The 13,841-nt window shown below is 41.6% G+C and overlaps 1 protein-coding gene across 1 annotated transcript; it reads left to right on the plus strand.

Moving 5' to 3' along the window:
• Nucleotides 1–2,461: 2,461 nt before the first annotated feature.
• LOC106600830 (ATP synthase F(0) complex subunit C3, mitochondrial) lies at nt 2,462–9,681 on the plus strand. The gene is made up of 5 exons (XM_014192534.2): nt 2,462–2,664; nt 4,192–4,239; nt 7,899–7,979; nt 8,934–9,112; nt 9,362–9,681. Exons 2-5 carry the CDS (start codon nt 4,201–4,203, stop codon nt 9,474–9,476), a joined length of 414 nt encoding a protein of 137 aa, XP_014048009.1. The 5' UTR covers nt 2,462–2,664; nt 4,192–4,200; the 3' UTR covers nt 9,477–9,681.
• The last annotated feature ends 4,160 nt before the right edge of the window (nt 9,682–13,841 follow it).

The raw sequence follows: 13,841 nt of genomic DNA on the forward strand, positions 1-13,841 counted from the left end.
ACAGTGCATTCGGAAAGTATTCAGACCCCTTCCCTTTTTATACATTATGTTACGTCACAGCCTTATTCTAAAATTTCTTAAATAGTTTTCCTCATCAATCTACATACAGCACTTCATAATGACAAAGCGAAAAAATAGGTTTTTAGAATTTTTTCGCAAAGCCTCTCCTGCGTTGTCTTGGCTGTGTGCTTAGCGTGGTTGTCCTGTTGGAAGGTGAACTTTGACCCCAGTCTGAGGTCCTGAGTGCTTTGGAGCAAGTTTGCTCTGTTCATCTTTGCCTCGATCCTGACTAGTCTCCAAGTCCCTGCCGCTGAAAAACATCCCCACAGCATGATGCTGCCACCACCATGCTTCACAGTAGGGATGGTGCCAGGTTTCCTCCAGATGTGACGCTTGGCAGTCAGGCCAAGTAGTTCAATCTTGGTTTCATCAGACCTGAGAATCTTGTTTCTCGTGGACTGAGAGTCTTTAGGTGCCTTTTGGCAAACTGCAAGCAGACTGTCATGTGGCTTTCGTCTGGAATGCTGCAGAGATTGTTGTCCTTCTGGAAGGTTCTCCCATCTCTACAGAGGAACTCTAGAGATCTGTCAGACTGACCATCGGGTTCTTGGTCACCTCCCTGACCAAGGCCCTTCTCCCCCGATTGCTCAGTTTGGCCAGGCGGCCAGCTCTAGGAAGAGTCTTGGTGGTTCTGAACTTCTTCCGTTTAAGAATGATGGATTCCACTGTGTTCTTGGGGATCTTCAATGCTGCTGACATTTTTTGGTCCCCTTCCCCAGATCTGTGCCTCAACACAATCCTGTCTCGGCGCGCTACGGACAATTCTTTTGACCTCATGGCTTGGTTTTTGCTCTGACATGCACTGTCAACTGTGGGACTTTTTATAGGCAGGTGTGTGCCTTTCCAAATCATGTCCAATCAACTGAATTTACCACTGGTGGACTCAAGTTGTAGAAACATCAAGGATAATCAATGGAAACAGGATGCACCTGAGCTCAATTTCGAGTCTCAATTTCGGGTCTGAATGCTTATGTAAATTAGGTATTTAATTTATTTATTTTTTATAAAAATTTGCACAAATTTCTTCAACCCTGTTTCAGCTTTTTCATTATGGGGTATTGTGTGTAGATTGCTTAGGAATTGTTTTTATTTTATACATTTTAGAATAAGGCTGTAACGTAACAAAATGTTTTAAAAGTCAAGGGTTCTGAATACTTTCTGAAGGCACTGTATATGGTGTCATTTGGGGCTCTGAATAATGTGGAGTGTTGCTGGCCTTTTTACTCCACCCATTCCGTTGACGGCCGAATCACATTACATGTGCGCTTACTGCACTAAAGAAAATCACTAACCAAACAACAGTGCAGGTCATGCTCACTGAATTAAAGGGCAACTACACTAAAAAATCTAAGTTTCTTCCATTTTTCCCAGAAGTCAAAAGTCATCCCCTGATGTAGTTTAAGCATTGTTGTGAACCCAGAAAATCTAAATTTTTTGTTTTTCTATTTTAAAAAATGTGGAAAACTGGGGGGAATCAGAAAAAAAATGCGAAATCTGAAAACTGGAATAACAAAACCAAGAAAACAGAATTTGGGAAAAACATAAGTAGGTAAAACATTTTTATGGATTTGAGAAGGCCCGACCAACATTTTTGGTTTTGCATGACTGCACCTTAAAGTGTGTGTCATCCTGCAGCACAGCATTTTTGGGGAAGTTGAGGTTAGGTCCAATATTGACTACACACCCAAGAGGGAAAGAGGTTCGGCCATCCTAGAAATGTTTTAGTGAAATATAATATAATATATCAAGTTTAGCGAACACTTTTTTCAAAAGCTACTTTCAGTCATGCATGAATAAAGTTTTATGGATGGGTGGTGTCGGGAATTGAACCCAATATCCAAGATAAATGCATTGTGCACGGTCCTGTGTGGCTCAGTTGGTAGAGCATGGTATTTGCAATGCCAGGGTTGTGGGTTCGATTCCCACGGGGGACCAGTACGAAAAAAGAAAAAAAATGTATGCGTTCACTACTGTAAGTCGCTCTGGATAAGAGCGTCTGCTAAATGACTAAGATGTAAAAAATGTATATGTAAGGACATTATTAAGCGGTTTGTGTCATATTTGACATTGGTGGTTATGTCACACATTAATGCCACATTTATGAACCCTTTATAAAGCATGACATACGGTTATAGATTATTTGTATGAAGCCTTTATAAGCTGCACGTCATTTAAAGCATACCAATTCCTTTACTCCTAAAATGTTGGAAGTAGGCGGGACGTCCTATACACTGTCCAATAGAAATCAAGGACACTGGATGTAGTTTGAAAGGTTAACGGGAATATGGTCCAATGGGGAAAGGAAATAGGATTCGAGTCCATTCTTACCATTCGTCAGCGTTTGAGTCACCCAGCCGCCCTAAATACTGTCAACCAATTGCAAGCATTGTAGTACATTGAAAGCTCCATTATAGGCTAGGTTAAAAGTAGTGACAAGCTAAACAGGAAATCACAGTCGAAGGAGGTTTCCTTTTGTCCAATGGACGTTTAGGACGTAGTAACTAAGATTATAAATGACAAGGTGACAGCTGTCAGAGTGCACATTGACTGCTGCTGTGAGCGAGAATTAGTAATCCAGGACCCCGTGTGTACTGTAACATTAAGGTGAGTTAATAATTTAGGGTTTCAGTGTGACGCATTATTTTGTGATTTCGGTATGGTTATAATCGCATTGTGAATATTTTGAAATGTCCCGTCAGCATTGCGGGGGCGAATATAAATTGTTAGCATGCTAGCTAGCCATGCAATGTAGGTGAAGTTGACGGCCATTCAATGATTTCTTCCCAAGAATGACATTTTACAGGGAATGTATTCGTACTGTAGAATTCTTACCAGAGAAGTGTCTACATGGGCAGCCGCGAATACTGTTGGGAAATAAACATGCAAATGCTAACTTGTTAAACCATGCATTTTGGTGTACAACCGATTCTAAGCTGCGGTGAAGCTTCTGCAAAATGTCTGACTTGCTCGTCCATATCTGGGCCTAGTGAACCAGTGCATGTTTTCGGTCATTATGGATACATGTCCCTGAGGATTGAGAAGGACGTTTAACAATTTCTATCAATTTCTAGTCCTGTACCAAATGCAGCGTCCTTGTATTTAAATCCTGTATTGGTGTCTGTGGGTCATTTTTGACCTTCACGTCTCGAGCTGGCTAGCCAAATCCTCCCACCTATCGAATAACGTTAGCAGTGTCCGTCTGAAGTATATTACATTTAGCTAGCTATGGCTAACAAGCTTCCCGGGTTATCCAACTAACGTTTCATGCTGTCATCTTTTTGCAAATCGATGCTACCCTCATTGCATGTGAAATGGGTTTAATAAGCCACATTTAAGCATGGACATTTTAGTTTAAGTTTCACCCGTGGTGATTCCTTCGGTTGTCATTCGTGCTAATGTTAACGTTACCTGCCCAGGGGCGGAATGGCGACAGGGAAGGAGTGGGGTGTACTGTACTAAAGAATGTGGCGGGTTTTTTTACAATGAATTTAGCTAGTTAATTTTTATTTTGACACTCATTCAAGCAGAGCTAAAGGCTAGCTTGCCTGTCTGGGCCATATCTGCACTGGTACTAATACACTACCTCGCTACACAATTAGGTTGTGTATTAGTAATTAACACAATTAGATTAATTAGCACTAGACATCTCTGGAGTCGAAGTTGATCATAGTTTAACTCCCCACTTAGTGTTTTGAAAGGATCTTGTTTAATGCTTCACTGTCATTTGCTTTGGGCTCTTGCCACATTCAATCACGCCTTGCTATTTTCACTTAACTGATCTTATGACATGGGCATAAAGATTGTAACTTGATCCTTTATTTGCACCGAGTTGTAACCTCTTGAGATTCTACATTCAGATTTTACTACAGAACCTTAGTCTGCCTTTTGTGCATCCTCTTCCCAGATGCACATGGTCAAATGCTTGACTGGTTACACCTACAGCTCAGGTCACCTTTACTGTACCTTTAGCAGTGTACAGCTGGTGTAAGGCTGTAGTTAAGAGTTGTGCATGCCTTTAACATTTTTTGGTGGGTCCAAACGACTGTGCTTAAAGATGCCTGTTGAATTGATAGGACATTTAATGGTGGCGCAAATGAGCAGTTAAATGTAATTTCTCATCTCTCTCCACAGGCACCAGCCATGTACGCCTGCGCTAAGTTTGTCACCTCACCTGCTGTGGTATGTATTCATTGAAACTACAATGTCACTGTTTGATCCTCTACCAGTCGTACCTTATCAGTCTAGATCTAGCATGTACACGCAATCCTGTTTAGCTATAAGATGCGCAGCAAATTAGTGTCCTTGGTAAGGAATATCACATTTTATGTCACATGCGACGAATACAACAGATGTCAGGATGCTCTCGATGGTGCAGCTGTAGAACCTTTTGAGGATCTGAGGACCCATGCCAAGTCTTCTCAGTCTCCTGAGGGGGAATAGGTTTTGTCGTGCCCTCTTCACGACTGTCTTGATGTGTTTGGACCATGATACAGGGATGCAAACTAGTTACCTTTTCGGCTAAATTCGCCGTTTTGAATCCAAAATTGGTAACCTACGTGATTCGTGTTGGTCCGATGACAAGTTGGGGGGGCTTTGGATCACTACTGGCTGTGAGTGAACGAGTGACGCGCGTTTGAAGCATTAACATTGGCTGTATCCAAGGCTCAGCCAATCGTTCACACAACAGAATGCAGCGCGTGACTGAAGAGACAACCAACTTGCTAGTTACATCATCAGCGCGCTCTGGAAAGACAGCAGACAATGGAAAGGCAGCTTGCCAGTTACAGCAGCGTGTCCCCTGAACGATAACGAAGAGGTAGGTGAGCAGTCTGACCATGGAGACGGGGGTGAGAAGGTGATGAAGTGTACTTCATGAGCTGTAACCGAACAACTGGCATTTGGAAAGTTTGAGGTGAGGGAGAAAGTGGGGTGGAACAAGTATTGTTCGCATTGTTAAGTATGTTGCTAGCTGGATCGAATTCTGCAAATGTTTTTTATTTTATTTAACCAGGTAGGTCCGTTGAGAACAAGTTCTCATTTACGACTGCAACCTGGCCAAGATAAAGCAAAGCAGTGTGACAGAGTTACACATGGAATAAACAAACGTACAATCAATAAAACAATTGAAAAATAAACTATATATACAGTGTGCAAATGGAGTAAGGCAATAAATAGGCCATAGTAGCGAAGTAATTACAATTTTGCAAATTAACACTGGAGTGAGATGTGCAAGCAGAAATACTGATGTGCAAAAAAGTAAATAAAAACTATGGGGATGAGGTAGGTAGATTGGCTGGGCTGTGTACAGCTGCAGCGATCAGCTAGCTGCTCAGATAGCTGATGCTTAAAGTTAGTGAGGGAGATATAAGTCTCCAAATTCAGCTTTTTTTTAAATTTTTAATATTTGTTATTTTTTTGCAATTCAAATCATTGGCAGCAGAGAACTGGAAGGAAAGGCAGCCAAAGTAGGTTTTGGCTTTGGGGACGACCACTGAGATCCAAGGCCAGAGAAATGTTGCGCAACATTGGCCAACTTAACTGATCAAATAATTGCGTTCATGGTGTGAAAATTAGCTTGCTAATAGTCAGACAGCTATTGTTAGTAACCTAACCAATTCGCGATAGTCTTAACTGGTTTACGACTCCTTGCCGTTCCTCAAGTTATAATGTGCTAACGTTGCTTACTGGACCCTGGTAATCTGTTTTTGAAATGTTAACTAGCTAACGAACTAACCACTTGTTAATGTTTTCCCTCTACAGTATGTGGTTAATTTTCAGAATGAGAGAATTGGGTGACAATGAGGCGTTGCTTGTTAAACAAGTGGATTCAGGGATCAAGTGTAGCAGGAGCTGGGCCTGGCTTAAGCTGGATGCCTCTATAGAGGTGAAAGGAACACCACACACTTTTCAATACAGTGGATAAAAAGGGGTATGCCAGGTGTACTCACTGCCTGAAATAGATAAATTATGCCAACAAAGGGCATCATGCTCTGCTGGCACATTGTAGATGTCCACAGGCAGAAAGTGTGCATTATAGCCCAAAGATATTGCTTTTGTTGCATTGAACTTGACAGTAACCTGTGTGAGGCAGGATTATATATTTATTTTTTTACTCAGGGAATGCTATTTTTGCACACATGTAGCCTTATGCACTTGATCGTCTCCTGTAGTGGCCACTATAATTGAGCAAAAATAGAATGCCTATTTGTTTCATTCTATTTCTACTTTAAGATAATTTTTTTCCCCCCCAAGTGCAGTATTTAGGTGTGTGTGGTCACAAGTGTTCTATTATAAAGGCTGTCATGGCTAACTGCAATATTAGTGTATTTTCTTCTTTTTTTAAGACTTGCGTGTCATTTGCAGTAAAGTCCAGGCAAACATTGGCTTTCTTTACATTTTTTTTTTAGCTCTGAGTTATATTCACATTAACCACTTTATTTTACACACAGACTGATGTAGATCATATTCTTTGTTTAATTAGTTAAACTGCTTTTCCCCCTAGCAGAGATTATATATTTTTTGCATGTTTCAGAGTAAAAAGTGTTTCCTTTTTGGGCCCTCACCAGCTTGCATCCCTGGTGATCTTTTGCTGGTGACGTGGACACCAAGGAACTTGATGCTCTCAACCTGCTCCACTACAGCCCCATCAATGAGAATGGGGGTCTACTCTGTCCTCTTTTTCCTGTGGTCCACAATCATCTCCTTTGTCTTGATCACGTTGAGGGAGAGGTTGTTATCCTGGCACCACACTGCCAGGTCTCTGACCTCATCCCTATAGGCTGGCTCATCATTGTCGGTGGTCAGGCCTACCACTGTTGCGTCTACAAACTTAATGATGGTGTTGAAGTCGTGCAGTCATGGGTGAATAGGGAGGACTGAGTACGCACCCCTGAGGGGCCCCCGTATTGAGGATCAGCATGGCAGATGTGTTACCTACCCATACCACCTGGGGGCGGCCCGTCAGGAATTCCAGGATCCAGTTGCAGAGGGAGGTGTTTAGTCCCAGGGTCCTTAGCTTAGTGATGCTCTTTGAGAGCACTATGGTGTTGACTGCTGAACTGTCGTCAATTAATAGCATTCTCACATAGGTGCTCCTTTTGTCCAGGTGGGAAAGGGCAGCGGAGTGCAATAGACATTGCATCGTCTGTGGATCTGTTGGGGTGGTATGCAAATTGGTGTAGGTCTAGGGCTTCTGGGATAATGGTGTTTGCTGTGAACTCTGACCAGCACATGAGATGAGAACACTTTTTTTTTTTTTTTTTTTTTAAGGTTGATTGAAAGAATAGTCTAGGGCAGTGTTACCTGTATGTGTGACCAGTGGTCAGCTGGGGATAAATTGGGTAAACATCACCTTGTAGGCTAATCTAACCCTATTGTACTCAATCTTTACTAAGGACACGATTTGGATTGATCATGACTTGACACCAGTGCCCCCGACTCTGTACCAGTACCCCCTGTATATAGCCCCACTATTGTTATTTACTGCTGCTCTTTAATTATTTGTTATTCTTAGCTCGTAATTTTTTTTTGTATTTTCTTAACTGCATTGTTGGTTAAGGGCTTGTGAGTAAGCATTTCACTAAGGTCTACACCTGTTGTATTCGGCTCATGTGACAAATAAAACTTGGTTTGACATTGCCGTTCTACCGGTCTTCATGCATCTAATCCTCCTAGACGTTAGACTATTAGATGCACCTCTGTAGGGTCATAATCTTGGCGTGCTCCAGAACTCACCTCAGGGTAATCTACATTTGGCAGTCTTAGTAATGATTGTAAGTAGAGCTTGTTACAAGCTTATAAGTCTGTCTAGGAGTCTGATGTGTAGTTGTCTCTTGCAGCTGCGTGGGGGGTCCAGAGTCCTCGCCCGGCCGGTCTCGGTCTCAGTCTTCAACAGACCTGAAGCCAGAAGTGAGCAGCAGGTAAGCCTCTCTGCAAACCAAAAGTAAACCCTGTGACAGTAGAACTGCTAACAATTCTGTGCTTAGGTGTGTGTAAACCTTTTGCCAATTGCCCCTTTTTGTGATAACCTCAAACTATTAATTAGGCCATTTTTATATTCATAAAGTTTATTTTTAAATTATCAGTAACCCTTATTACCTCTTCGGTTGTATTTATCCTGAACACCAGACTACTTTAAATCCCTGTATGGTGAAATACTAACATAACCAGTGCTTAAATAAGACTGGTATCCTGGCTGTGTCCTTGTGACCTTTTCCACGGATCCCTTCAGGACTCTGCGACCTTTTTACTCGCATATCCGCCTTAATATTTTGCTGTCCAACCTGGAATTTAAATTTAAGAGCACCAGTGTGCTTAGAGAAATTAAGGATTTTAGCTTTAGTATATTAAATATTTTTCATAGTGCTCCTAAATTGTGCCTTGATTTATTTTTTTTAAATGTAGGTGCACACATGCTCGTAAAAATAAGATGAATTAAAAAAGGCACTGGAGCACCCTGCACTTGTATTGCCCATTCTTGACTGTTATCTTGAGCAGTACTTTCAACCTCTGCACTAGTCTCTGTTCTTCTTGATGGGTTCTGTTCTGGGCCTTTATTCAGTGGGGTCAATGTACTCCTACACCGTAATAGTACAGAAATGTATTACGCCATACATTTCCTTCTGTTCCATAACATCCCACTCCTAAACAAACCCCAGTTCCAGATGTGTCCCTCCTAGCCCTTATCTGTTATTTCTTGTTAGTTCAGACTACCAGAAGGGTCAAGGTGAAAGCAATAGGGAGCTAAGAGCTTCCATCATTTTGGAGTGGTGGGCTATTATGAGATCTACACCTGTCAGGTGGCCTCAGGAGCTAGAGACTGAAATGGAACTATGTTCTGATTTTGACTGTGCGGCACCCTGCATCTTCCCCAGGCCCTGTTGCCTGTCGGTGAGGCCTCTCTTCTAACCCGGGGGTTCCAGACCAGCACTATCTCCAGGGACATCGACACTGCCGCCAAGTTCATCGGTGCTGGAGCCGCCACAGTGGGTGTGGCGGGATCAGGGGCTGGAATTGGAACCGTGTTCGGCAGCTTGATCATCGGCTATGCCAGGTAACTGAATCCTTCTCGTTCATCAAGCCTTTGTTTGTGGAATTGGGCAGATTTAAACGCAAAATCTGATGCAGGAGAATAGTTGTGATCATTGATTATGTGAGTGGCAGGGAAATGCTAACATTTTAGCACAAGAGTATTGATGAAGAATATTCATTTGGGTTCATATCATTAATGACCAAATTGCTGCTGGTGCTGTCATCCAGCCTAAATCATAACTTCCGGTCCTCTCCTCTGTCTCTCTGACAGGAACCCCTCCCTGAAGCAGCAGCTCTTCTCCTACGCCATCCTGGGCTTTGCCCTGTCTGAGGCAATGGGGCTCTTCTGTCTCATGGTGGCGTTCCTCATCCTGTTCGCGATGTAATTTAGTGTGTCCCATCCCTGTCACCTCCCTTCTCCCAGGGAATTGGAACTCTTGATGTGACGCTCATGAGGCTGTGGCACCGCCATTCCAATCAAAATCTACAATTACAAATCCTGCCTTTTTATGTTCCCCTTTTTTTCAAAGTTTTACGTAAGAGCTCAGTTTGATTTAGACTGTCTGTCTGAATAAATGGTTGGGATAACTATAAACTTGTCAGTCCTTATTTTCAGTGGTGTTTGGGTGCTGGACTTAAAGACATGTTAAAGTACTAGTTAAATTATCACATTGAATACAATATAAGCTAAATGTACTAGTACAGGGATGAGGTCTCAACTTCATGTTGTGTTAGAATAATAGAATACACAAGGTGCAATTTCAATAAAATGTAGTTGTGCATCAGCAGTCACTCAATTAGCCCATGTCAAGCAAGGCATTTTTAGATTGGTAAATTAGTCTAGCAACCAGCTCTGTAAACTTGTAGTAAGTACGGTTGAATTACCAACTGGGGTGGGGCCCATTTGATCATCAGTTATATTAAAAACAGCGAGCATTTGCCTCCCCTATGGCAATGTGTATCATTTCAGGAAACTTTGAAACACTATTTTTGGGGTCTTCGCTGTCACGAGGGGGGCTGATTATGTTTTGCTCGCGGGGTGGGTATGGATGTGGGTACGCAGAGCCACTGCTGCCCCTTGTGGTGGGCATTTGTATTTTTTATTTTCTTTGTCTCCCCTACCCCTATTAGTTTCCATCCCTCTACTAGTTTATACAGTGTACGAAACATTAGGAACACCTTCCTGATATTGAGTTTTGCCCTCGAACGGCCTCAATTTGTCAGTGCATCGACTAGGTGTCATGCGTTCCACAGGGATGCTGGCCCATGTTGGCTGGATGATCTTTGGGTGTTGGACCCTTCTTGATACACACGAGAAACTGAGTGTGAAAAAAACGAGTAGCGTTGCAGATGCACTCAAACCGCTGCACCTGTCACCTACCATAACCTGTTCAAAGGCACTTTAATATTTTGTCCTGTTCATTCACCCTCAATGGCACACACAATGTCTTGAGGCTTAAATTTTTATTTAACCAGTCTCCTCCCCTTTGTCTACACTGAAGTAGATTTAACAGGACATCAAGGGATCATAGCCATCTGGTCAGTCTGTCATAGAGCATGCTTTGTACGTTTGGTGTATATGCGACGTAATACAATTTTTGGTCTGCACAAAATGTTGATATACAGGCTTGCTTGCTGCAATTTACTTTTGACTTGATTCAAAAGCTGAATTGGGAAATGATCTGTTTTCCTAAGTGGAGTTTAACTTTACGCAGTAAACCATGCTTTCCTCAGACATTTTGAGTTGGAGAAGGACCTCTGAGATTCACCCTTGGTGTAGCCACAGGGTCTAGGTACTGTCCACATTTCCTACACCTGCCCTGTCCATTGCTTTTGAATGCAAGCGGGGGAGCCAATGGGCACACTTTGGGGGGGAATATGACTCCTGCACAGACATGAGTGCCTAGGTGTTGTTTCTGGACAACAATTTTAGTTATTTGGGTGGGTGGGCCAGTGTTACAAGAGGATGAACCACATCTTTGAGCTCTTGAAATTAAGTACATGTTTAAATTGGCTATACTGTACACTTTCCTCAATTTAGACGGTGAAGCTGAAATGTTTCATTTGGCTCTATTTTGGATTTAAGATCAAATGTTTCATATGCCGCAACAATCCTGAATGTCACCTTTTTATTTCAGGGTATTTGTCACCTTCAGTTGGGGGAAATCGATGCAAGTGCTTTCATTTCTTAACGGTAAAACACATGCATGAAGATACTCTCAAATGAAAGGTGATGCTCTCAACTGTTGCATGATATAAAACATTTGAGCTCAAATCCAGAATGCTGGAGTATAGGGCCAAGTTAAAAGTTGTAGCTTCACTGTCTATATATGAAGCAGAGTGTGGTTTTATTCTCTAGGGCAGTAGTTTCCAACTCAAAAAATATATAATTCTGTGACACACTTAAGGTCCCTATAAATGTATTTAGTGGTAATGACCTCAATTTCATCTGAATGAAACTGCAAATTCCCTTGTGACAAATGTTTTTATATATTAAATAGGGTATATGAATATTGTCATAGTTCTGATAGTTCCTTACTCATTATGGTTGATTTGTGTGTCCCTTTAAGTGTATCCTGCCAATCTGGGCCAGATCAATTAAATGATTTAGTTCAGGTAAAGTAGGTCTTTAGTTTAGAACGGTTTGGGCTACAGAGGAGCGGTTTTCTGTATTTTAAAGGCACAACCACCGACACAAAGCAATGCTCCGTTTGTTTCTATGACAGACAGACGCTGTTCTATAGCTTAGCCCAGTCATATATTAAGAAATATTTCTCTGACTAAACCTGATCAGACTTGCCGATTAAAATTATACAAATGTCTTTGCTCGTGGTGCCCGCACCTCAAATACAAATGTAACAACTGTCTGAGCACCCTGGACTTGAAACAATGATACATATGTAACCATGTGCCTTTTAATGTATTATCTGAACTGCACTAGTGCTCCCAAGTCAAAATGCTATGTGCATTCGATGTACTGGTGATAATGTACAACTTCAATCACTAATGGAAAAAGTGACTGACTGGAAGAATTTAACTTAAATATTTTCTGGTAGGAGACAGTTAAGAGGTCACCCAGGATGTTCTATAACCCTGAGTTAAACTAAAGCAGTCTAAGTTACAAGTCAACATTTTTTATTTTACTGCCAACTCATTTAGGTTATAATCCATGTCAAGGTACAGTTGAAGTCGGAAGTTTACATGCACCTTAGCCAAATACATTTTAACTCAGTTTTTCACAATTCCTGACATTTAATCCTAGTAAAAATTCCCTGTCTTAGGTCAGTTAGGATCACCACTTTATTTTAAGAATATGAAATGTCAGAATAATAGTAGAGAATTATATCTTTCAGCTTTTATTTATTTCATCACATTCTTAGTGGGTCAGAAGTTTACATACACTCAATTAGTATTTGGTAGCATTGCCTTTAAATTGTTTAACTTGGGTCAAATGTTTCATGTAGCCTTCTACAAACATCCCACTATAAGTTGGGTGAATTTTGGCCCATTTCTCCTGACAGAGCTGGTGTAACTTAGTCAGGTTTGTAGGCCTCCTTGCTCGCACACGCTTTTTCAGTTCTGCCCAAAAATGTTCTATAGGATTGAGGTCAGGGCTTTGTGATGGCCACTCCAATACCTTGACTTTGTTGTTCTTAACCATTTTGCCACAACTTCGGAAGTATGCTTGGGGTCATTGTCCATTTGGAAGACCCAATTGCGACCAAGCTTTAACTTCTGATGTCTTGAGACATTGCTTCAATATATCCACATAATTTTCCTCCCTCATGATGCCATCTTTTGTGAATTGCACCAGTCCTTCCTGCAGCAAAGCACCCCCACAACATGATGCTGCCACCCCCATGCTTCACGGTTGGGATGGTGTTCTTCGGCTTAAAAGCATCCCCCTTTTCCTCCAAACATAATGGTCATTATGGCCAAACTGTTCTATATTTGTTTCATCAGACCAGAGGACATTTCTCCAAAAAGTACAATCTTTGTCTCCATGTGCAGTTGCAAACCGTAGTCTGGCTTCTTTATGGCTGTTTTGGAGCAGTGGCTTCTTCCTTGCTGAGAGGCCTTTCAGGTTATGTCGATATAGGTCTCGTTTTACTGTGGATATAAATACTTTTGTACCTGTTTCCTCCAGCATCTTGACAAGGTCCTTTGCTGTTGTTCTGGGATTGATTTGCACTTTTCGCACCAAAGTATGTTCATCTCTAGGAGACAGAACGCGTCTCCTTCCTGAGCGGTATGACAACTGCGTGGTCCCATGGTGTTTATTCTTGCGTACTATTGTTTGTATAGATGAATGTGGTACCTTCAGGCGTTTGGAAATTGCTCCCAAGTATGAACCAGACTTGTGGAGGACTACAATTTTTTTTTTTCTGAGGTCTTGGCTGATTTCTTTTGATTTTCCCATGATGTCAAGCGAAAAGGCACTGAGTTTGAAGGTAGGCCTTGAAATACATCCACAGGGACACTTCCAATTGACTCAGGCTAATTGACATCATTTATCAGATGCTTCAAAAGCCATGACACAAGCTGTTTAAAGGCACAGTCATCTTAGTGTATGTAAACTTCTGACCCATTGTAATTGTGATACAGTGAATTATAAGTGAAATAGTCTGTAAATAATTGTTGGAAAAATGACTTGTGTCATGCACAATGTAGATGTCCTAACCGACTTGCCAAAACTATAGTTTGCTAGCAAGAAATTTGTGGTGGTTGTAAAACAAGTTTTAATGACCAAC

This window comes from Salmo salar, chromosome ssa03 (assembly GCF_905237065.1).
Source record: "Salmo salar chromosome ssa03, Ssal_v3.1, whole genome shotgun sequence".
NCBI lineage: Eukaryota > Metazoa > Chordata > Actinopteri > Salmoniformes > Salmonidae > Salmo > Salmo salar.